This window comes from Microcaecilia unicolor, chromosome 2 (assembly GCF_901765095.1).
Source record: "Microcaecilia unicolor chromosome 2, aMicUni1.1, whole genome shotgun sequence".
NCBI classification, from domain to species: Eukaryota; Metazoa; Chordata; class Amphibia; order Gymnophiona; family Siphonopidae; genus Microcaecilia; species Microcaecilia unicolor.
The window spans coordinates 289033383-289058885 of record NC_044032.1 but is presented as its reverse complement, the minus strand read 5'-3'; the positions used below and the strand labels follow the sequence as shown (position 1 = coordinate 289058885).

The following is a 25503-nucleotide window of genomic DNA, read 5'->3' as shown; positions in this document are numbered from 1 at the left end:
ACCCCTGACAGGCCCACTTTTTTTTGGTCTTGGTCAGCAGGCATTGATCAGGTCAGAGGTGATATGTAGTGACCGGCAGCGACAGGTGATTTAAGTGGGCAGGATCCTCACCTGCCCGCTTAAATTACTTTGAATTTTGGGCCCTAAATGTTTATACCACCTTTTCTGGTGAACAGGTCAAGGTTGTGTACACTCTAAAACGTGAAAGGAAAATGCACAGAATATTTGATATACCACACACACAATCGCAAATAAAAAAACACACAGAAAATCAAATCACAACAGATATAGTAACATAGTAGATGACGGCAGAAAAAAGACCTGCAAGGTCCATCTAGTCTGCCCAACAAGATAAACTCATATGTGCAACTTCTTGTGTATACCTTACCTTGATTTGTATCTGCCATTTTCAGGACACAGACCGTAGAAGTCTTGCCCAGAACTAGCCCCGCCTCCCAATCTCGGCTAAGCTTCTGAGGATCCATTCCTTCTGCACAGGATTCCTTTATGTTTATCCCATGCATGCTTGAATTCTGTTACCGTTTTCATCTCCACCACCTCCCGCGGGAGGGCATTCCAAGTATCTACCACTCTCTCCGTGAAAAAATACTTCCTGACATTTTTCTTGAGTCTGCCCCCCTTCACTCTCATATCATGTCCTCTCGTTCTACCGCCCTCCCATCTCCGGAAAAGGTTCGTTTGCGGATTAATACCTTTCAAATATTTGAACGTCTGTATCATATCACCCCTTTTTCTCCTTTCCTCCAGGGTATACATGTTCAGGTCCGCAAGTCTCTCCTCATACGTCTTTTAACGCAAATCCCATACCATTCTCGTAGTTTTTCTTTGCACCGCTTCCATTTTTTTTACATCCTTAGCAAGGTACGGCCTCCAGAACTGAACACAATACTCCAGGTGGGGCCTCACCAACGACTTATACAGGGGCATCAACACCTCTTTGCTTCTGCTGGTCACACCTCTCTCTATACAGCCTAGCAACCTTCTGGCTACGGCCACCGCCTTGTCACACTGTTTCGTCGCCTTCAGATCCTCAGATACTATCACCCCAAGATCCCTTTCCCCGTCTGTAACTATCAGACTCTCCCCGCCTAACACATACTTCTCCCGTGGATTTCTACTCCCTAAGTGCATCACTTTGCATTTCTTCGCATTGAATTTTAATTGCTAAACCTTAGACCATTCTCCTAGTTTCTTGGCAGGAGTCTGTGCCCTCAACACTCAGTTGTTAAAAGCTCATTTTAAAAGATGAGTCCTCAAAAGACATTTAAATTTAATAAAAGACCCTTCACTATGTTTTTCTATTTGTATAAACAGGCACACAGATTCATGGAACGTTTAAGACAGAACTGCAGTGCCACGCTGTGCTATGTGTGTTCTATGTGCTACCTTCCAGTGGCCGGTCTCCTAAATATCTGTTTATTTAGCTGGAAAAGATGTGTTTAAATATATTTCTGATTGAAATGGGAAAACAATTAATGCTATAGACAGTTTATATCAGAAAAATAAAGTGCTGAATAAGACCATCATAGACCTAAGAGAAAGAGACAAAATTATCTCAAACACTAGCACAGAAGACTCAGCATGATTGAGAATTCTGGGAGTCCATGGCATACTCAAAAGAAGGGTGTGACGATCATAGCTGAGAAAATAAACCATGGTATCAAAGTAAACGGAGAAAAATAAATGGCAAGCTGAACACATAGAATATTCCAGAATGAGGAGACCTCAACCAATACCTGCAGGGCATTAGCTACCAGCTTAAAAGGCCTATTTCGGTTTTGGTTATGGCTGAAAGGCTATTTTAATTTACGGCCATGGTTTTGGTTTTGGCCAAAACTGACCATGCGTTTTTTGTGGAAACAGAAAATTTGTGCTCTGTCCTGTTTTTCTCTCTCCCTCCACCTCCCTCAAGAACAGGAGTTGCCTCTCCCCCACCACTACCCGTAGCCCCCCCACCCAACCAACCAAAGGCCTAGCATACAATCCCTGGTGGTCAGGTGTACTACTTGATAACCCAGTCCTCAGAGAACACCCAGCCAGGCAGGTTTTCAAGATATCCACAATGGATATGCATGAGATAGATGTGAATGCACTGCCTTCTTGAAGTGCAAATCTATCTCATGCACAGTCACTTATTGCTGCAACTATTTATTGAAATTAACCTAAGATAGCATTGTGATATGCACAGTTACTGTAGATATCCTGAAAACCTGAGTGGCTAGGTGTGTCCCGAGGGCTGGGTTGAGAATCACTGGTGGTCTAGTGATTAAGTTAGGGCAGGAATGATCCCCAGTCGCTCCTGCCCAAGCTGGCTCCACTCTCAAAATGGCCGGTGTGACTTCTGGTGGAAGTTTTGCGAGACTGCCGCAAGAGGTCGTGGCAGCCATTTTGAGAGTGGAGTTGGTACAGGAAGGTGCAAATGGGGATCACTCCTGCTCTGACTACACCACTAGACCACAAGGGATTATAAAGCAGTCCAGGTACAAGGGCTGGGCTACTCTTTGCATTCTATTTTTTGTGTGATTTGATTGCAATTAATGCAGTTATGATTTTGAATAGTAGTTTATATGGTAGAGTGCTCTAAATAAATGCTTTTGATACAAAAGTTTAGCAGGAGTTTGTCTGTAAATTTGGGATGATAAGCTCCTTAGGAATCAACCTCTCTGTGGAGATATGACATCAGCTGTCACACCAAGTGTGGTGCAAAGTCAGCTACTGTAAAAGCACAGTGGTTTTTAGTTTCAGTTTTCATTAACTGCGGTCTATGTGTGCAGAGGCTATTTTGTTTGGAAGTAAAATATGGTCTTTCATTATTTCTTTTTTACTTTATTTATACTTTTAATTATAAGTACAAGGTAAAAATAACAATAAACACATAATATCAATCTAGTTCACATCAAGGGGATATAGCTGAAGGAAAACACCACATAGCTGATACAGGCAAATAAAATAATATCTCTAGAGCTGTTTAACTATCCTCAAAAGAACTGAAAATCAAAAACGGAAAATTAGTTACAGGCCAAGACTTCCCTAAATGGGTTTCCCAGTCAGGAAGGTCTCTAACAGCAAAGGATCCAGAAACACATAATAATTACCTTCAAAATCCACTAAACATTTACAAGGAAATTTGAGAAAGAAAGTGGCACCAACAACCAAAATCTTATATTTAAGCTGCAAGAAGGCTTTTCTCCGAAACTCTATTGAGCTAGAAACATCAGAAAAAAAGAAAAGCTGCCTGACCACAAAAAAAAACATTCTTCTTAGGAAAATACGCCTTAAAAATTCTGAGCTTCTGCTCTTCAGACTGCAGCGCAACAAGTAAAGTAGCTGGCTTTTTAATGACATCTTGTGAAGATTCAAAAAATTGGGTTAAATCCAAACTATCAGGGGAATTAATCACATCATTACCTCCCTCTGCTTTAACCTCTTTAGTGCCACTTGGAATATAATATAAATTAGTCACAACTATAGAATCATAATTGGGGAACTGAAGAGTATCTCTGAAATAAGACTTAAACAACTCTCTTGGGGAGAGGAAAATTCATTGAACGCAAATTACATGCCCTGGTAGAATTCTCAATAGCTTCCATCTGCATATGTATTAAAAGATTATTCTTAGTAACCATAGCAGCCTGAACAGATTTCAGCTGAGAATCTGTCTCAGACAAACGCTTTTCCACTGACTTTACTTTAGTGTCATGTTCAGCAAACTTTTATGAAATTTCTTCAGAGAATGTAATTAAATTCTCATGCAAAACCTTTTCCATTCTGAAAACTGCACCTCCAGTATCTTTTAAAGAGACATCCTCTGTATTATCCAATGGAGAAGAAGCAGATAAACTGAGAAAACTTTATAGGTGCTGGAACTGGCAATGTGTCCCTGGGCCCAACATACAAGGAATCAAAAGTTGCCTTCATGGGGGGGGGGGGGGGGGGGGGGGCGAAATCCAGGCCAAAGTATCAGCCTGCCTGTCTGACATTGCAGCCTGCATGTCTCAGCACCATCTGAAACTAAATATGACTGAGCTTCTTATCTTTCCCCCTAAACCAACCTCTCCTCCTCCCCCATTCTCTATTTCTGTGGATAACACTCTCATCCTTCCTGTCTCATCATCTTGTAATCTTGGGGTCATCTTCGACTCCTCCCTCTCCTTCTCTGCTCATATTCAGCAGACTGCTAAAACCTGTCCTTTCTTTCTCTATAATATCACCAAAATTCGCCCTTTCCTTTCTGAGCACACTACCAGAACCCTCATCCACACTTATCACCTCTCGCTTAGACTATTGCAACTTGCTTCTCACAGGTCTCCCACTTAGCCATCTCTCTCCTCTTCAAACTGTTCACAATTCTGCTGCACGACTAATATTTCGCCAGTGTCGTTATGCTCATATTAGCCCTCTCCTCAAGTCATTTCACTGGCTTCCTATCCGTTTCCACATACAGTTCAAACTCCTCTTATTGACTTATAAGTGCATTCACTCTGCAGCTCCTCAGTACCTCTCCACTCTCATCTCTCCCTACATTCCTCCCCGGGAACTCCGTTAACTGGGTAAATTTCTCTTATCTGCACCCTTCTCCTCTACCGCTAACTCCAGACTCCATTCCTTTTATCTTGCTGCACCATATGCCTGGAATAGACTTCCTGAGCCGGTACGTCAAGCTCCATCTCTGGCCGTCTTCAAATCTAAGCTAAAAGCTCACCTTTTTGATGCTGCTTTTAACTCCTAACCCTTATTCACTTGTTCAGAACCCTTATTTTATCATCCTCACTTTAATATTCCCTTATCTCTTGTTTGTCCTGTTTGTCTGTCCTAATTAGATTGTAAACTCTGTCGAGCAGGGTCTGTCTCTTCATGTTCAAGTGTACAACGCTGCATACGTCTAGTAGCGCTATAGAAATGATAAGTAGTAGTAGGGGGGAGGGGTTGGAGAATCGCACCACCCCCGGTGAAATTTCACTTCCATCCCTGGAAGATTGCTGCAACTCTCAAATAACTGCAGGTTCAGGAGGTGGAATTCAACCATCCGACAATAAGGAGAATGGGGAGGGCAATATACTCACTGTTCCAATGATAGAAGTACCTGCTGTAACCTGAAGATGTTGATCCATCGGGCCTCTCACCCTAATGGGTGCTGGTTTCACCACCTTAGTGCCCTTGCATTTCCCTATGGATACAGAAACAGCTCAACAAAATCCTCCACTCCTCACTCCTCGGTATGCTCTGAAGAGGCATGGTATGCCCCTTTGGTCAGGCCCCTTCAGGCACAAGCCTGGAGCCACATACCCACGTTCTATAGTACAGCACAGTTCTTATACATCTCCTGCACGGCCTCTGGTGATGTCACAGGGAGGAGCTCTGTCTGCAGCTGTTCCTGACCACCACTGCACAATTGCTCCAACAAATCCCAGGTATTCCAGGGTATCTGTGGTACACAGTTCTTATACAGCTCCCGCAGGGCCTCTGGTGACATCACAGGTAGGAGCTCTGTCTGCAGCTGTGCCTGACCAACACTGCCGATTCCTCCAACAAATCCCAGGTATTCCCAGTCTTTCATTATTTAAATCATGATAATAATAAAATGATATTAACTTTGACTAGGATGCTATTTGGGTGGTTCCAATGAATTTTTGGGCTCTGTTAAGAAGCAGCACTTTAGTCAAACTTGTGGCGTGCAGAAACTAGATTCTGTGAGAGAGGAACTTGTGGTGATTGTTTTCAAGCTCAGCCTATAGTGTTAGTGGGGAAATTATATTACAGTCAAATAAAGTTTATATATTAGAAAATAAATTGGGAAATGTATTGCTCTAGATTGTAATTTTTCAGAGTATATAGTCCTCATATTCAGTAACATCAATATGCTTTTTTATTCTGGATTGCACATCAGGTGGGTCTCTCCTCATACGTCTTGTAACGCAAATCCCATACCATTCTCGTAGCTTTTCTTTGCACCGCTTCAATTCTTTTTACATCCTTAGCAAGATACGACCTCCAAAACTGAACACAATACTCCAGGTGGGGCTCACCAACGACTTATACAGGGGCATCAACACCCCCTTTCTTCTGCTGGTCACACCTCTCTCTATACAACCTAACAACCACCTAGCTTCGGTCACCGCCTTGTCACACTGTTTCGTCGCCTTCAAATCCTCAGATACTATCACCCCAAGATCCCTCTCCCCGTCCGTACCTATCAGACTCTACCCGCCTAACACATACGTCTCCCATGGATGTCCCTTTGGAGAGTGTAAGCAGCAGGACAGACAGCCCCAGCAAATAGGAGGGAGACAGAACAAGCACTTGTCCCTCCTGTGAAATCCTGCGGTGGCTCTGGCATCCAAATCATGCAGCGGAATCCAGAAGGGTGCCTCTCCAGAGAGTCCAGACACCCTAATGCCAGCTCCGAGCTAGCGTACGGTTTACTGCGGTAAGAGCGCTCTTCTGAAGGGTCCTGTTGTCTGAGCATCGGGGGGGGGGGGGGGGAGGGAATAGAAAATGAGTCCATTTGCATGCTTTCCTATACATTAGAATGCTACTTGCGCTGATCTGGGGAGAGCTCATAATTCCCCGCAGCAGGGGCCTCTGAACATTGTGCGCCAGCAAACATAGGCGCTAGTCTGGCAATTATGGCCTCTAGCACCCGCATTTGCTTCTGAGCATTGGGGCCCCAGTTATCAGCCTGTGCTTGCAGTTCCTGGGACTGGAGGGTAATAATTTCCTTCGGGTTCAGCAAAGGGCTGCGGACTGCGGACTGCAAGCTCTGTCAATCCCTAGTGGGCCTCATTGGTTCGCATTTCCACAACCAAACATTAGATTTTGGTTTCGGCTGCAGTTTCGGTTTCAGCCGAAAAAAAGTTTATAGAGTTTCGGTCAGCCTTTAACCAGCTTTCACCCATTTCAGGATGATCAGGGTTACTCACCAAAATCAGAGGTAACGATGTACAAAGAGAACAAAATCAGGGTCTTTCTAGATGCATCTTCCACCCACTGATAGCACTGCAGAGAGCTAACACACTAAATTATTGCTGGAGGCTCCCTTTCTCCTTAAATTTCCAGTTAAAAAAATAAAAAAAACTTATTACCCAATGTTGAAGAAGCCATGAATATACCTGAGGGATCTTAGATGAGTCAAAAGTTGATATGCCAAAGATGAAATCCTGAAAGCTTAGCTAACCTGAAACCAAGCCAAAATGGAAACATATCTGATTACAGACGAGAAAAACTGTAAAAGATAACAGAACTGAAAATTCTGAAATTGAAATTTTAATTTCATGGCTAATGGGTTGACCCTTCTTCACAGCTGAGAAAGAAGTTCTGTCTTGGTCTCCATGGTTTCCAGCCGGAATATAATATTAATCAGGTGGCTTCTGTCTTACTTTTTTGATCTCCAGTGGGCAGATGCTGTACTGGGGGTTGCTTGGTGGGGGGGGGGGGGGGGGGGGAGGCTGTCTTCCTTCATCACACTTCCTGCTTGCAGTGACAACAACAGAACAAATTTGAATGGGAAAGGACAAATTAACTGGTGAAAATCCCCAGAGATGTGAAAGAAGCCATTCACAGGAAGTGTAGAGAACTCTCATTAAGAAACCCAATTAATGGCAATTAACAAGTCTTTGCATTTTTCAAGAGAGATTAAGGCCTAATTGCAAAAGGCCATTATTTCTCTAAAAAAAAAAGTGCAAAGACTTGAAATAGACAAGACCTGTTCTGGTTAGGCACTGGTGAAGTACTTATTTGAGCCACTGAGCTAGTTGTTTACCTACACAAAGATTTGGGGAAATTAAATATCATTTCTTATCTCAAACCATGTGACTCTTAGGAAGGACCAGGGCAGAAGGAAATGATTATAGTTAGGGGTGTCTATTCTTAAGTGTTTATAATATGTAAAAATAGGTGCTTGTTTTACAGGTAATTAGGGGTCTAGAGGGTACACAAAAATCTGTATATTCAAAGGTACTATTGCTTGTTTTCTGGTGTAATCAAATACAAATATTTGTGCAGCTGAGGAACCATCAGCGCAGAAATGGCACGGAAATAGAACGGAGGATCCAAGGCAGACAAGGGGAGGGTACTAGGGGTGGAGAGATGGTGTTTTTCCAGTGTATATTCAATAAACACCTACTTAAGTCCTAGTTATACTTACACTTGGCACCTTGAGGGTGAAGATAACCAATTATGTCTCAACATCAGAAAGCAATACTGTATATACTCGAATATAAACCTATCCAAGCATAAACCAAAATGTTTTTCCCCCCAAAAGAGGGGAAACTGTTAACTCAAATATAAAACCAGATTGGGGGGGGGGGGCTTATATTCACGTGTTCAGTTCACTTCTAAGTTCACCTGTAGGACCAGAACAGATGCAAAAGCAGCTCTATTCAGGAGTATTTCCAGATACTGCTGCTGCCTCAAACAATCAGCATTAAACTGCTGGTAGTAACAATTAAATGAAAAAAAAAAATATGGTCACAACCTGTACCTTAGCTCCTGTTTCTTATGTGTATTTCCACTCCAAAATAAAGGGACTTTGCTTCTATTTCTGTTCTTCCCCCCTCCTCCAATGACCATCAATTCTTCCTCCCCCCCACAATAACACCCCCCGATGACTATGAATTCTTCCTCACCCCCCTTAAAATAACACCCCCTGATGACCATCAATTCTTCCTCACCCCCCCCCCCCCCCCACAATAGCAGACATTCCTTACCTCCGCCTCCAAACCCCACCTAATGACCAGCTTTTCACTTCTTACTTGCTTCTCTGCAGTGGCGTAGCCAGAAGGCACTTTTTGGGTGGGCCAACAGGTTGGATGGGTGGGCACTAGAGAAACACCTACTACCTGATACACCCATGCCCTGCCCACACCCCTACCCCTACCACACACCTACCCCACTCCCAATAATTTCAATGGGAGTAGCACTGCTGGCCTCAGTGGCTGCAGGCTACGTTGAGAGCTAGGGGAAATACAAGAGGGGGGAAATACATTCTCCACTGAGCCACTGTCCGCCAACACACATTTGCTTCCCCCAAATATGCCCTAAATATTACAGTGGGGCCCTAAAATATCAATACATCTGGTGCACTGGTGTGATGTGAAATCACCTTTCAGTTAAGTACAAGGGCTGCTGTTTCTGTTCATTGCTTTTTGTTTATTGCTTTTTTCTTTATATTTTTACTTTTAATTGGAGTACAAATAAAATTAAAATTAGAAATTCATTAGCTTTTTAAAAAAATTAAAAATTATAACCGCTTAAGAGGCAGATGATTATCTCACAATTCATGCTGCAGATCTGAAATAGCTAGAGGCTATTAAGAGTTCTCATAGCCAGTTCACTTGATTGATGATGCCTCAACGCTGAATTCACTTTTCATACAGTTTAGGTAACATGTATCTCTTACACTGATGCTCATGTAAAATAGTTCTCCTTTGCTTTACTATTATACTATTTAGGTTTCTGTCAGGTACTTGTGACCTGGATTGGCCACTGTTGGAAACAGAATACTAGGCTAGATGGACCATTAGTCTGACCCTGCATGGTTATTCTTATGTTAGATGACGATAATCCCTGAAATTCTATAAATGGCACTTAAATTTCTGCATGCAAATTTGGGCATATTCCCAATTTGCACACACAATTTAACTGAATAACGAGCCTCTTAGTACTGATAACTGGATGCTAATAATCAATTATCAATAGAATCCTCTTATTGAATAATAACTTGCCCACAATCAGTGTACTACCCTGCTTATGTTTGATGGGTTTTTGATGTTCAATCTGTTGAATAGTGAAATTTTTGGATGTGTTTTGACACGCTGGATCATCAATAAAAATTGTTAAACATAAAAAAAAAATAGGGAGTCTTAAAACCAGGCAATGCAGAACAAATGAAAGCTAAAACATGAGGTACCACGACAGAACCCTCAGGCAGCAAATATTACAAAAAAACCCCACTTTATAGATGAAAAAAGTAATAGGAAGTATTAAACATCCAGAACAAACAAAAAGGAAATAAGAAAAACAGCTGTTGAAAAATTTAAATCCCTCAACAAGCAGCCGCTCATAGACATAGGCTCAGACTCCCGAGGCAATTGTGGTGCATTGTAATAATCTATAAACATCTGAAATAGACTGTAACAGAGCAAATACAGGTTACTTTGAGGGGCATAATCGAAAGGGGCGCCCAAGTTTTCCTGAGGACGTCCTCACAGGACGTCCCCGTGAAGGGGCGGGGAAACCTGTATTAACGAAACAAGATGGACATCCATCTTTTGTTTCAATAATACGGTCAGGGATGCCCAAATCTGGAAATTTAGGTCGCCCTTAGAGATGGTCGTCCTTAGACTTGGCCATTTCTGATTTTCGGCGATAATGGAAACTGAGGATGCCCATCTCAGAAATAACAAATCCAAGCTCTTTAGTCGTGGGAGGAGCCAGCATTTGTACTGCACTGGTCCCCTGACATGCCAGGACACCAACCCAGCACCCTAGGGGGCACTGCAGTGGACTTCAGAAATTGCTCCCATGTGCATAGCTCCCTTACCGTGTGTGCTGAGCCCCCCAAAACCCACTACCCACAACTGTACACCACTACCATAGCCCTTATGGGTGAAGGGGGGGCACCTAGATGTGGGTACAGTGGGTTTCTGGTGGGTTTTGAAGGGCTCACATTTACCACCACAAGTGTAAGATGGGGGGGATGGGCCTGGGACCACCTGTCTGAAGTGCACTGCACCCACTAAAACTGCTCCAGGGACCTGCATACTTCTGCGATGGACCTCAGTATGACATTTGAGGCTGGCAAAAAATATTTTTAAAGAATTATTTTGAGGGTGGGCGGGGGTTAGTGACCACTGGTCATCTGGTCAGTTCAAGCACCTTTTTGTGTTAGGCACGCCCAAGTTCCGCCTTCACTAAGCCTCCAACACACCACCAGGAACTTTGGTTGACCCCACAATGGAAAGCAGTTGGGGACGCCCAAAATCGGCTTTCGATTATGCCGATTTGGGCGACCCTGGGAGAAGGACGCCCATCTTTCGATTTGTGTCAAAAGATGGGCGTCCTTCTCTTTCGAAAATAAGCCTGTTTGTGACCCAAATACTTCTGACTTTGATTCCTGAGGAAGCACAGAAAGTGCTAAACAAGGAAACCTCATGCGAAGAGCTGGATAAAGACCTGAACTCACTGAGTGTTGGTCAGGGCTCTGGAAAGGTTGGATTCCATGAAAATATGTCAATCCTAAGGAGATCCAATGATTTAATTTGGCTGCCCTTGCAATATTTGAGATGCGAGGGCAGCAGCTCAATGATGTCATCAGGCGAAATCAAAGCTCTGCTAGCCCATGAAGAGACCAGGGTCAGAGCAGCAGCAGTTTTGGTACCTTCAGCACCTCTTCCCCCTACCCACTGGGTACCAATCTCAATTTCATAATTTAAAACTAGCAGAGGCGGCCCTCTGAATGTTTCTTTCCCAGTGGGATAGGAATGGCATTATTTAAACTCTTATTTGGAAGCAAAAAGTTAGGAACTAGTTTTCTATGGTGGGCTGAAAGCCTGTATAGCAATCTTAAGGTCAGGGAAAAATAAATGGTCTATTGTCCACATCATTCCAACCGAGCAGGGGCACCAGACAAAGGGCTTTCCATCACTATTATTCACTGTTGCCTTGGAACTTCTCAGTACTATAAATGGAATCCATAAAGACATTACAAGAATTCATGGCAATGATGGATGCAAACATAAGGCTGCACTTTTGCAGATGATGTTTGGCCCTTTTACAAGATTCTTTCCCACTGTTCAAGTTCTAGAGAGGCACTGAAAAGAGTTTAAGGAGATCTCAGAATTTTAAGCTCAACATGAGCAAGTCTCTAATGTTGCCCTTAAATCCTGACTGGCAGGCTAAAGTGACTGAAACTAAGGCCCTTCCCCTGTAGGTGGCGATTATTCAGGTATCCAGTGATCATAGTTCACAAAACATATTGACTGGATTGAAAGCCTTTCCTGGCAAAAATACAACAGGACCTACAGGTTCACTTATGATTAAGAAGAATAGAAGCCATAAAGATAGTAACACAGGACAGGAAATCACTCAGTTTAAGAAAAATCTAAAGACCCATATGTTTATTTGTGCATATGGATCATTAGATGAATGATAATGTTTTGTTTTATAACACCATCTGATATACCACAAATCCGCGGGAGTAGAAAAAGGGCCCTTCAGACGTTTATGTGCACCCTGAACCTAGTGGATGCTTGGAGAGTTCTACATCCCGAAACAAAAGACTATACTCATTTGTCTAGGGCCCATGGCACCAGCTCTAGGATTGATTATACACTAATGGATAGTCGGGCATTCTCCTGGGTGCGTAACAGAGGTATCGGACCACGCGATTGTGTGGCTGGAATTAGAAGTCCCAGAATACTATCAACATACAGGGGGATGGAGATTCCCGGGATATTTATATGGGAACAAAGAATTCACACATTACTTACATACAAAATGGGAGGAGTATGAGAGATTTAACAAGCAACATGCAGTAAAACCAAAGCTTTACTGGATGGCCTCCAAAGCGGTTATGAGAGGAGACATAATAGCCTTTGTTCAAGCGCGTAAGAAAAAGCAGGCTAGGGCGATCTTACACTTGGAAGCTCAACTCCAGAAGAGCAAAAAAAAGTACATAAAGGCCCCGACCGCAGCAAATAAAGAACAGTACTTAGTTGCCCAGGTGACTCTTAATACTCTTATTCACAGTCAAACCACGAGATCTTTGCTATATTATAAGTGCAGATTGCAGCGGTTTGGTAATAAAGCAGGTACTATGCTAGCAAGACTGATCAAAACAGGTGGGCCGAGACGGGTGATCACTTCAATTCGGGACCCTAGAGGAGCGACAAAACATAAAAGTGAGGATATAGGGCAGGTATTTTATGATTATTTTAGTACGCTTTATGGGGAGACATGGGGGAGGAACATAGAACCATTAGCAGGCTATTTAGAGCGGGTAGGACTCCCCAGACTCCAGGCACAGCACATCGACACACTAAATAGGCCCATTACTGGAAAGGAAGTGCAGGATACCATTAAGGCACTGGCCCTGAGTTCAGCTCCAGGGCCAGATGGCTTTATGGGAGAATATTATAAAATCCTCCCAAAACCAGGGCTGGAGGCAATGGGGAAATACCTGGAACAAGTGATTGAGGATAGGGAGTTTCCACAATATGCGAATGAAGCCCTAATCATGCTGATACCCAAACCGGGGAAAAATGGAACACTCCCAGGGTCCTATAGGCCCATTTCCTTGATCAATGTCGATGTAAAGATCCTGGCTCGCATACTTGCCACTCGCCTGGGACAATTGCTCCCAGATCTTATAGGAGAAGAGCAAGTGGGATTTGTAAGGAATAGGCAAGCAGGGAGCAATGTTAGACGTCTCCTCCTGGCGATGGCAAAGTGTTAGCGAGAACAGGAGTCAGCGCTGATACTTAGCTTGGATGCCGAACAGGCGTTTGACAAGGTGGACTGGGGATACATGTTTGGACTATTAACTTACATGGGAGTACAGGGGTGGTTTGGAGATGCGTTAAGGGCATTGTATAATAACCCCCGAGCAGCAGTACTGGTAAATGGAGTGAAGGGGGAGTCTTTTGAGATTAGGCAAGGAACCAGACAGGGATGTTCCCTTTCGCCCCTTCTCTTCATACTGGCAATGGAACCCCTGCTCCGCGCACTACAGATGGACGGGGAAGTGAGGGGGGTCCCGCTGGAGGGTGGCATAGTCAAAGCCCTGGCATTTGCCGATGACCTCCTTGTGATCACCCAGCAACCGGAACACTCAGTAATTAGGGCTTTACAGGTGGTGGAGGATTTCAGGACTCTATCAGGATATACATTGAACATCCGGAAATCTAGGGCACTGGAGGTGTTGCAGGGAGATACTATCAGGCAAAGGTTGGCACTGCCTATGGAGTGGGAGGAGGAGGCCATAAAGTACCTAGGAGTTACAATCCCTCGAGAGCTCCCACAAATGTATGAGTGGAATGTGAGAAAGCTGTTGAATGATGCAAGGTTGAGTCTGCAAATGTGGCAAGGATTTCCCATTTCACTCCTGGGTAGGATAGCTCTTTATAACATGGTGATAGTGCCCAGGTGGTTGTACGTGTTCCAGACCTTGCCATTATACCTGACTAAGCCAGATGAAAAGAGACTAAATAAAATTGTGCAAGTCTACTTGTGGGCGAAGAAAAAACCGAGAATAGGATTGTCAACTTTATACCTGCCGGTAGAGTTCGGAGGCTTGGGACTGTTGAACTTACGCTATATGACAATTGCTAGTGGACTGAGGCACATAAATGACTGGCTCAGATGTACACAATACTTTACCCCAACCTACCTGGAATTGACGGAGGTGAAGCGGAGACATATTGGCTACCTGCTGCACAGGAAAAGCAAGGGAGAAACTAATTTACTGGTAGAGGCACAATTGTTGCCGGCGGCACAAGCGGTGTGGCGTTGGCTCTGCCGGCACCACGGGTTCTCGGCTCGCACGACCCCCTATCTTCCAATTTGGAGTAATTTGGAATTTCCGCCGGGACAGAGCCACGCGGCCTTTAAGCGATGGAGGAGCAATGGACTGGAGTACCTCCTACAGGCGATAGATGAAAAAGGAAAAATCAAGTCATGGGAGGAGCTTAGGAACCAGTTTTCTCTGAACCCGTCAGATTGGTTCCATTACTACCAATTAAAGCACTATATAATTAGCCTTCCACAAGAAGCATTGACAGAAGATGTGCAGGAGGAGCTGGGGTCAGCACTCTCGCTGGGAGCACAGCAGAAAGTCCCGCTAACGTATTACCACAGACATCTAAAGGACATGGCAAAAGAGCCAGACTTTGAGACATTGTCACATAGATGGAGCACAGAGCTGGAAGCCGAAATTACGGCAACCATGGTACGGGAACACTTATTAGGCTATCGCAAGAATACGGATCAAACATATTACTGGGAACTTCAATTTAAATTTACAATGAGAGCCTATATCCCCCCAAGAAGGGCGTTTCACATGGCACTGTCGTCAGTGCCCCAAATGTAAAGGGGAGGGTGCAACTCTGGGCCATATGTTTTGGGGCTGCCCGCGAGTGAGAACCTTTTGGAGAATGTTGGCTCAGCAGACTGCCGTCATCTGGGCGATACATTGGCAAGTTGAGGCCAAACTTCTGTTTGGACACCCCCCGGCTGACGGGATACCTGCCAAGGGGATGCCGGGCGTTTGTATCAAGAACCATAATGGTGGCAAAGAGGACAATACTACTGGCATGGCTGTCTGCGGAGGGCCCTACACTCCCTCAGTGGAGAGGACAGATGATTCACTTGTTGCGCACTGAGAGAACAAGACTGGGAGCTCGAAGGCCGCAGATCATAAAAACATTCTGGCGTTGCTGGACGCCTTTCTGGCTGACTTTGACACCCCAAGCCAGAGGACAGATAATGAACATGTGATAGGGGAGTGAAAGCCAAGTAATCACAGCATGGGGATGCGGACTATAACTGTGTTAGGAGAGAAGGGAGGGGAGGGGGGGGCAAAGGGGAGGGAGGGAAGGAGGGGGGAGAAAACTGTAAAAAGTTGTTGGAGAGCGAGCAGTAATGCAGAACAGGGTGAACAATGACCTAGATGCTAGAGTGTATGTGTTAGATATGTAAACTGTTCAAACCCTATTGGAAATGTTGTGCTGAGGTTTTTCAACAATAAAAATTATTGAACCATAACACCATCTGATGTTATGTTTTTATTATCATTGCATAGTGTAAGTTGGTATTAGTTGTAGTAATGTAAGATTTTGTCTTATCGTTAGTTATTTTTGTTAAACTGGATTTTATTATGTATGTGTTTCCTGTTCCCTGCTTAGATTTAGAACATTTTTTGAGGGCCAGTGAGGGTGAGCTACCATCCTTTGAACAATTGAAATAGAAATGGGGACTGTATAGGAATCATTTTTGGGCCTATTTACAGTTCAAGCACTATTATCAATCCCTGAGCCACAGGTACAAGGAGGCCTTTAGCACCAGAGATCTGGGCAAGGCATTTGTACAGACACTCCATAATTTCTATCTGGTATAAAGCCACACAGGGATTACGGTTGCATCTTATTTACATCACTCAGCCAGGCTGTAGGGATGAGAGGTGGGGAAAACTTGGCCAGCACAGGAGTTTGCCATCTTGTTCGAGTGGGTATATGAGGTAATGAAAGAGGTGACATCGAGGGAGATGCAGTACAAACTACTGTACAGAGCATTCATCATGAGAGAAGGGGGCCAAGTTAAAACTGTGGACAGAGGATGAATTTATTTATTGTCAGCATAGGGTTGAGACATTTATACACTCTTTTTTAGAATTTGAAAAGCTGCAGGACTTGTGGTTAGGAGCTATAGGAGCTCATTTTCAAAACAAAAAAAAGTACAAAAACCGTTGGTGGAAGAAGGACGTTTTTCTATTAAAAACGTCTAAGTTGCGATTTTCAACCCTCCAGCTTTAGATGTTTTGCTCCACATATTCATCCAATTTTCAAGGGGGTATGATGGGGACATGTTTTGGGCAGGACATGGGCGGCCCCAAAAGACAGACGGTTTTTTGCAATAATGAGACAAAATGAAAAAGTCTAGGGCCAAAATTAAGTCATTTTTAGCTAGACCTGTTTCAATCACGACTAAATGACCAAAAGGTGCCCTAAATGACCAAATGACCACTAGAGGGATTAAGGTATAATTCCCCAGTGATCACTGACTCCTTCCCAGCCCCCTAAGATGTAACAGTGACAGTACATATCAGGCTCTATGACAGCTTCAGATATGATGGCCATTCCTATTAGACCAGCAAGCAGGTCCGAGGAGCAGCTTAGTGGACAGTGCAGTGGACTGTAGAGAAGGGGACCCAGGTCCATATCCCACTCTAACTGGTACACCTGTGGTGCAATGTTTTGAGCCCTCCAAAATACACTAAATACCTACCGTGCTTACATATATAAGTGCTTAAATGAATGAATGAAAATATAGGCAGTGGCGTAGCTAGAGTAGTTGACACCCGGGGCCGGTCATTTTTTTAACACCCCCCCCCCCCCCAAATCCAGTACTAGGCATACCGAGAATACAAAACACTCAGGACCTATAGAGCAATTCTACCATACCATAAGCAGTCATTTCTACGAGTCACACAAGGAAAAGGAAAGCATCTTAAACACTACAGTGAGCACTAGAACATCAATTCACCTATTGTAAAACGAAACAGACAGATTAGTACAGATCATCAATCCTGCACAGTCAATGCCAACTGAAAGCCATGTCTTTTTCACAAACACAGATACATCCTAATCCACTATAGAATAAGTAATAATAAACTTTCTATTTAGACAAAAATTAAACTGAACCCCCGATGCCAGACTCTGCATACAATGCAACACCACAGAAACAGAAACTGTCCCCTAGTATTGTGCAAAATATAAAGACAGCAGATGTAAATTTGAAAAAACTAACAAATACCAATCACCACTTTACAAATTAACAAATAGAAATAAAACAAATACAGAAAATAAAATAATACCATTTTATTGGACTAATACATTTGGCTTCCAGAGGCCAAAATCTCCTTCCTCAGGTCAATACAGTATAGTACTGTTACAGTATCCTATCCTGACCTGAGGAAGGGGGTTTTCTTCTCTGAAAGTTAAGTTGAAATGTATTAAAATTAGTCCAATAAAAAGATTACCTTATTTACATGTTCTATTTATAAACATTTATTAACACAGCTACAATACTATATCCTAAAGCAAAAAAATTAAAATATATATTTTATTTACAGTTTGTTGTCTCTGGTTTCTGCTTTCCTCATCTTCTTTTCACTGTCTTCCTTCCATCCAGCATCTGTCTTCGCTCTCTGCCATCCAGTGTTTGCCCTCTCTAATGTCCTTTCCATCCACTGTCTGCCCTTTCTCTCTGCCCCTTCCATTCACTGTCTGCCCTCTCTCTCTGCCCCTTCCATCCACTGTCTGCCCTCTATTTCTGCCCCTTCCATCCACCATCTGCCCCAGTCTGCCATCTTCCTCCCATCCACATCTGCCCTCTATCTCTGCCCCTTCCATCCACCATTTGCCCCAGGCTGCCCTCTTTCTCTCTCCCCCTTCCACCCACCATCTGCCCTTTCTCTCTGCCCCTTCAATCCGTCTGCCCTCCCTCTCCCATCCATCCAGAGTCTACCCTCCCTCACACTCCCCACTTCCATCCAGGGTCTGTCCCCTCTCTCTCTGCCTGCTCTTTTCAGCCCCCTTCATCCACCACATGCCTTGCATCCCCCTTTTTCAGCCCCAGACCCATTCTCCCACCTGCCCCAGGCATGGATCCATTTTCCCTCCTGCCACCTTGTCAGACCCCAGTTACAGCTTCAGACCCCTTCTCCCCTCTGAGCACTCCCCCCCCCCCAGTCCCCTTCTCCCCTCTAAGCTCTGCCACCCTCCCCAATCCCCTTCTCCCCTGAGCACCCCTCTAAGCTCCCCCACCCTCCCAAATCCCCTTCTCCCCTCTGAGCACCCAGTGACCCATCTAAGCTCCCCCACCCTCCCCAATCCCCTGCTCCCCTAAGCACCCCTCTAAGCTCCCCCACCCTCCCCAATCCCCTTCTCCCCTGAGCACCCCTCTAGGCTCACTCACCCTCCCAAATCCCCTTCTCCCCTGAGCACCCCTCTAGGCTCTCCCACCCTCCCCAATCCCCTTCTCCCCTGAGCACCCCTCTAGGCTCACTCACCCTTCCCAATCCCCTTCTCCCCTGAGCACCCCTCTAAGCTCCCCCACCCTCCCAAATCCCCTTCTCCCCTCTGAGCACCCAGTGACCCATCTAAGCTCCCCCACCCTCCCCAATCCCCTGCTCCCCTAAGCACCCCTCTAGGCTCACTCACCCTCCACAATCCCCTTCTCCCCTGAGCACCCCTCTAGGATCTCCCCACCCTCCCCAATCCCCATCTCCCCTCTGAGCTTCCCCCTCCCCCGAGCCGGTCCCGTCCTGTGCCCCCTCCGTTGAGAGCCAACAGCTCTCGTCTCCTGCCACTACCCTGCTTTTTTTTTTTAATCCATTGCACCGATGCAGGCAGAGCTTCCCGTCTGCCCTGTGAAGGAGAAAATCGCGTCGCTGGCGTCGGGCCTTCCCTTGTTGTGTCCCGCCCTCTTCTGAGGTAACTTCCTATTTCCTCGAGGGCGGGACACAACGATGGAAGGCCCGACGCCAGCGACGCGATTTTCTCCTTCACAGGGCAGACGGGAAGCGCTGCCTGCGTCGGTGCAATGGATTTTTTAAAAAAAAGCAGGGTAGCGGCAGGAGACGAGAGCTGTCGGCTCTCGACGGAGCACCCCCCACCCGCCGACACCCGGGGCGGACCGCCCCCACCGCCCCGCCCTTGCTACACCACTGCATATAGGTGACACCTACAAGCTTGACAGCTATTCTAGCGGTGTATAGTGAGGTACAGTAGGTATTTTTCTGCTACTGGAGGGCTCACTATACAATATAAGTGGGTTATGGTGAGATGTGTACCTGGGCAGTCAGGTTTTCAGGATATCCACAATGAATATGCATGAGACAGATTTGCAGACAATGGAGGTAATGCATGCAAAATTATGTCATGCATATTTATTGTGGATATCCTGAAAACACGACTGGCTGGGTGTGTCCCAAGGACAGGTTCAGGAATCAAACCTGCAGCCTCACAGGACAGGCCAGGGCTGTGTCACAGAGACTGCATAGCTGCAAGCTACTTCTGGAAAACCTGAGAACAAGTGGAAGAAGGAGATGCACATTCACCGAAGGAGACTGATGGACCGGCAAGTGGCTTGTCTTATCAGTGACAGTACATAAGGAAGCCTGGTCAGACATACCCTTGCTGGTTCAGCAGTTTTTGGTGGGCTTGTCCAGCATCCACTGCTATTCCATCAACTTGTGCTGCTGCAGTGCGAATTCTTTCCCACTTACTCCATGTTTGATTCCTGTCTCATTCTTTTACCAACTCTACCTGTGGTTCCTACTTGTATTTGGTTCCTGGTCCTGCTCAGTCTCTGCCCTGGGCCTAGCCTCTCTATCCACACTCTTGCCCAGAGTAGGTTCTAACACCCTGCTGTTGGGAGCTTCCTAATATGCATGTGTACCGTATTTTTCAGACTATAAGGCGCACCGGACCATAAGACGCACCTAGGTTTTAGAGGAGGGAAATAGGAAAAAAAATTATTTCCTTTTTCCCTCCTCTAAAACCTAGGTGCTCCGGTGCGCCTTGTCCGAATCCCTCCCTCCAAGTTCGGGATCACCGTCAGGGTTACCTCCTCCCCCCCCCCCCCCCCCGGCCCTGTCACCACTTCTCCCCTTACTCACGCGATCTTCCCTGGTGGTCTAGTGACGTCGGGGCAGGAAAGAGCCCCCTCTTTCCTGCCCAGCGCGCTGCTCTCCATCCTCCTGTATGCAGCCTGACGGTCTCGGCGAGATTCAAAATGGCCGCCAAGAATTGAAGTCTCGGCGGCCATTTTGAATCTCGCCGAGACCGTCAGGCTGCATACAGGAGGATGGAGAGCAGCTTAGTGGTATATATGAAATTACTAATGATGCTTTTATCCTGTATTCAATTGGGATCCAGTGAAGATGCCAAAGTAAAAGGATTACATTAAGATCCTTGCTGCAGTATTTTGTAAGATTTGCAAGCATTTTTAAGTTTGAATAATTGTAATGCCTGCATATGCTATATTACAGTAATTTTTATTTATTTTGATACATTTGTACCCTGTGCTTTCCCACTCATGGCAGGCTCAATGCAGCTTACATGGGGCAATGGAGGGTTAAGTGACTTGCCCAGAGTCACAAGGAGCTGCCTGTGCCTGAAGTGGGAATTGAACTCAGTTCCCCAGGACCAAAGTCCACCACCCTAACCACTAGGCCTCCACTGTATTTAATAAGGACATAAAACAATATCAGTATCAATATAACTCTGGCTTATATTACCTATATAAACCTATGCACATATGTGTTGAGCAATTTTGGAAGTCCTCATTTCTGTGCAAGACAGAATTTATATTGCGAGCCTCTACTGGAATATACAACTGGCCCTTATTCCCCAAAATCCTTTGATGGGATTGAGTGGCCTTACTTGTTTTACCTGTTGGAATCTTATTTTATTTTTATTTATTTTTGTTACATTTGTACCCCGCGCTTTCCCACTCATGGCAGGCTCAATGCGGCAGGCAATGGAGGGTTAAGTGACTTGCCCAGAGTCACAAGGAGCTTTTCTGTTTTGGAGCTTATGATCCCATTTAACTAGTGATTCTTTGGTTAGTGGTATTTTTCTAGATACGATTTTATTATATTGTTGTGTTGGTCCTGTGGTTTACTGTAATGTGGTAGGAAATGATCTTCATTATTTAGTAAGTTTTATCCAGCCAACTTAGCCAAGGTGGTGCAGGTGAAATAAACAGTGACTGGCACCTCTATCTAGATAACAGCAATATTGAGACCGCTATCCAGATAACAAACTGGATAAAGCTGGCACAGCCTTTTTGCAGGAAGAGGTCCCTGGGACAGGAAGTGACCTAAAACTATTTACTGTGGCTGCTGATCAATTATACTCACTAAAGCCAGCTTCCCACTGGTTCTGACTACTGGGGAACATCACAGAACAAAACCACCTTACTCAGTAGTGGTCATAATGTGCAAGTCTTCAGTGTATATAATAACGTGGCCAGTTCCTCACTGCCAGTTCCCCTCTATCTGTTGTACTGACCACTCATTATTGCCTATCCTACCCTCTCACTGACCGTTTGCTGTCCATCATATCCTGCCTGTGCCCTTGCTGGCCTAATGGAAACCTGGCTCTGGGAACAAGACCACTATGTTTGTTTTTGGAGTCTTGTACCTGGTGTTTGGGAGCAAAAGGCCTCTGCATCTTTGAACTGTGAGGGATTTGGCTGCTGTCAATCTCAACCTCTGCAGGTTCCATCTTGCTGGCAGCTCCTGAGAAGAAGCAGACACATCTAATGAGAAACGTGAGACGGCACACGAGGAAGCCCATACATAAACAAGCCTACACGTCTCCCACCTGATCCCCCTTGGCCTGTCTCTCCAACCCGGTTCCCTTTTTTGGCCTGTCTTTTCTTCTTGGCCCCCATCTTGATCTGTCGCTGTTGCCAGTCCAGCTCCTCATGCTCTCTTGGCCTACTTTTCTTCCCTGGATACTGAGAGCCCCTTCTCTCCATTCTGTCTCTCTGTTTGGTCAGTTGACTTTGCATCTCTCTCCTGCTTGGTATACCTATATCCATATAGTCCAGTCATCCTCTTTCCTCCCAGCCAGACTGCCTGCCTTCAGTCCTTCATTTAGCCTGTCTCTCCTTAAGTCCTCCTTTTGACATGTTTCATGACTGGGACCCCCATTCATCTCCTGTCTCTCTTGCCTGGGTCTTCACTCTGAGGCAGGATTCGGAGCCGGATTTTTGTGCCTGCCTGTCGGAACAGTTGGGCTATCTCTCCATGTGACATGCTAGCGATAGAACGCCCATTCACCCCCTCCAGTCGATCCCCAACTTGCATCTTGCGGGTACGCTGAGCAGGACTGCCATGGCGGATCTCACTAATCCTGTGTGGTATCAGGGAGCCAGCTGCAGAAAAACAACCCAGAGATTGTATAGTGAGGCTAGGGAGAGAGGTATAACCCTCCAGTAAGCATGTGCCTACAAACATTTATCATGTGCAATCCCTCCGGCAATCCCAAACTTGCACCTATATAATGTGTTCATGGTACACAAGTCCCATACTCCTCATCAAATATTTGCCCTCTTGCTACTTCATAGTCAGCCAGAATTTGGAGGGGTGGCAATACAGCCAGGAGAGCAGGCAGGGTGGAGCAGCATGACTGGAAGGGATTCCATGCTCCGACAGCCATACAGAATATTAAGTTGATTATCAATACATCAGAAGCCTGTACTGCGGCTCCCCAGCACTCTTTTCTACTTTTTCTTTAGGCCTGCATTGCGAGCACATTTAAAACGCACAGTTATGGTGCATCACAAGATCAGCCTCAGAAGTACTGACCTATGACCACGTATTTTAAAAGCGCTCACTGTGCTGGCCTTACAGAAAAGGGAGAAGCGTGGCAAGTAGGTTGGGGGTCAGCAGAGCAGGCACAAAGCTGATTTGCCTGTGACTCAGTATCCTTGCACTGTCCTCAGAGCCAGCTTAAGGCATGAGCTAGGTGAGGCACTGGCTCAGGGTGCCACAGGTCAAGGGTGCCAAAAACCTGCTTCACTGGCTCACCTTTCACAGTCCTGAGAGTATATTCCTTTCCTCTCACAAAAGCTGGCTCAGGGCGCCACAACCCCTTAAGCCGGCCCTGTCTCTGGGCATAAACATACAGAACAAATGCTCACAAAGCACATTCCTCTGCACAACCCTCTCACATATGGTCTCCCATGAAGGCTCCAGTCATCCAAACACCACAGGAAAAAGTGGTGACCTCTCAAGTGTAGTCTAACCCCAGCTGGGTTGGCTGGGATCCCAAGTCCTCCACCTGGCAGCGCTAAAGGTTTCACAGTCCATTTGTCCTGGACACTCTATATTTCTATAACCCCTTAATATGTACACAGAATTGGCAGCTGGACCCAGCCTGAGCTGGTGAAACATTAACTACGGACACTGTTATTAGAAACCTGTAGAAATATCCCAGCTTGCTCCAACATCCAATTCTTTGTAGTGGCCTCTTGTACTCTCTCCCTTTCTCATCTCTTTCCTCTCCCTGTCTAACCCATTGTAACTCTCAGCAGCCATAACAAATTCTTCACCCCCTCCTAGTATGCTCCCAGTGTTCCATGCACCAACTCCCAAAACTCCCCACCCTCTCTACACCCCACTCCTTGCATTCCTCACTCTTCCTGCACCCTATTCCCAGCACTCTGCACCCTTCCCTGCACTCCCTGAAGTTCCTCCTTCCTCCCCCCCCCCCCCCCCCCCCCCCCCCCCCACACACCACCACACACACACACACACACACTCCTAGACCTGGGCGATTTGCTGGCTGAAGTTAGGATGCTAAAGCCTTACAGATCTAAAACCCGGAGGAAAGGGGAGGGGTCTTTACGTTTCAGTTCCTTGGCATTCCTCAGCATGGACTGAACCCGGTCAAACATGGCAGCGCAATAGGGGGGTCGAGGTGGCCTGGAGCGAGCCTTTCCCTGCTGCTCGCTCCCGGGAGGACAGAGCAAACTGAGGCTGCAGAGAAGAGGAGGAGGAGGGCTGAAGAAAGGAATGTGTGCAGTGACCACTGGCAGCCTGTAAACACTGCAAATCGCCTCAGCGTCAACAGGTAGCAGATATTTAACCTTTAGAGCACCAGAGAGGAGTCTCTGTACCAACCCCAGCACACTTTACAGTGATCGCACGTACCAAATAGAAGGACTATCAACTTATCGAGTTTACAGCAACTCAGAAAAGGAGTCCGTGGACACTGATTTCTGCCTGCTGCATTTATTTGACTGATACACTGATGGAGAGGTTTGCAGGGCAAGCCAGCGCACACAGGGTGCCCAAGTGTCCTGCCTACACTGGGCAGTCCTGTTTTTAAAAGACATTATCATATATCCTGCTTAAGCATAAGCACAATACATAATTGTCCTGCTGCTTTGTTTTAGTATTATTTTTATCTGCCTGTTTCCCTATTTCCTATGATTGAATTTCATACATGACACATATGAGCAGATATAAGATTTTAAAGGGCGATGGGAGGAGAAAATAGTGTAATGCATCATCCCCCCTACTTGTTCCCCCTCTCACTCTCAACCTCCCTTTTGCTTCTTCCAGGTTTTTCTCATAAGAACATAAGAATAGCCGGTAACGAGATCCAGATCTTAATAAGAGTGAAAAAAATATTTCCTCCTATTTGTTTTAAAAGTATTTCCATGTAATTTCATTGTCATCTGGTCTTTGTACTTTTTGAAAGAGTGAAAAATCGATTCACTTTTATCCATTCTACTTCACTCGGGATTTTGTAGACCTCAATCATATCCCCCCCCCTAAGCCATCTCATTTCCAAGCCGAAGAGGCATCACCTCTTTAGCCTTTCCTTATATGGAAGGAGTGCCATCCCTTTATCATTTTGGTCGTCTTCTTTGAATCTTTTCTAATTCCGCTATATTTGTTTTGACATACGTCGACCAGAACTGAATGCAATACTCAAGGTGAGGTTGCACCATGGAGTGATACAGAGGCATTATAATATCCTTGGTCTTATTTTGCATCCCATTCCTAATAATTCCTAGCATCATGTTTGCTTTTATGGCGGCTGCCATGCACTGGGCAGCAGATTTCAGCATACAACGACATCTAGATCATTTTCTTGAGTGCTGACTCCTAAGGTGGACCCTAGCATCAGGTAAACTATGATTTGGATCATTTTTCCCAATGTACACCACATTGCATTTGTCTAC

General features: G+C 45.3%; 1 protein-coding gene across 5 annotated transcripts in view; it reads right to left on the bottom strand.

Annotated features, from left to right (window-relative positions):
- The window catches only part of MAGIX (MAGI family member, X-linked), an 81137-nt gene extending 56829 nt beyond the window's left edge, over nucleotides 1-24308 (bottom strand). For 2 of the 5 annotated variants that reach the window (XM_030194250.1, XM_030194251.1), the window contains exons 1-3: nucleotides 24159-24308; nucleotides 22480-22683; nucleotides 21945-22042 (exon numbers count right to left, since the gene is read on the bottom strand). In XM_030194250.1, coding sequence (XP_030050110.1) covers nucleotides 21945-22042; nucleotides 22480-22683; nucleotides 24159-24207 — 351 coding nt within the window. In that variant the 5' untranslated portion in view covers nucleotides 24208-24308. Of the gene's footprint in view, nucleotides 1-21944; nucleotides 22043-22127; nucleotides 22300-22479; nucleotides 22684-24121 lie in introns of those variants that run through there. The other 3 variants (XM_030194253.1, XM_030194254.1, XM_030194252.1) reach the window with 3 other exon arrangements.
- Between the last annotated feature and the right edge of the window lie 1195 nt (nucleotides 24309-25503).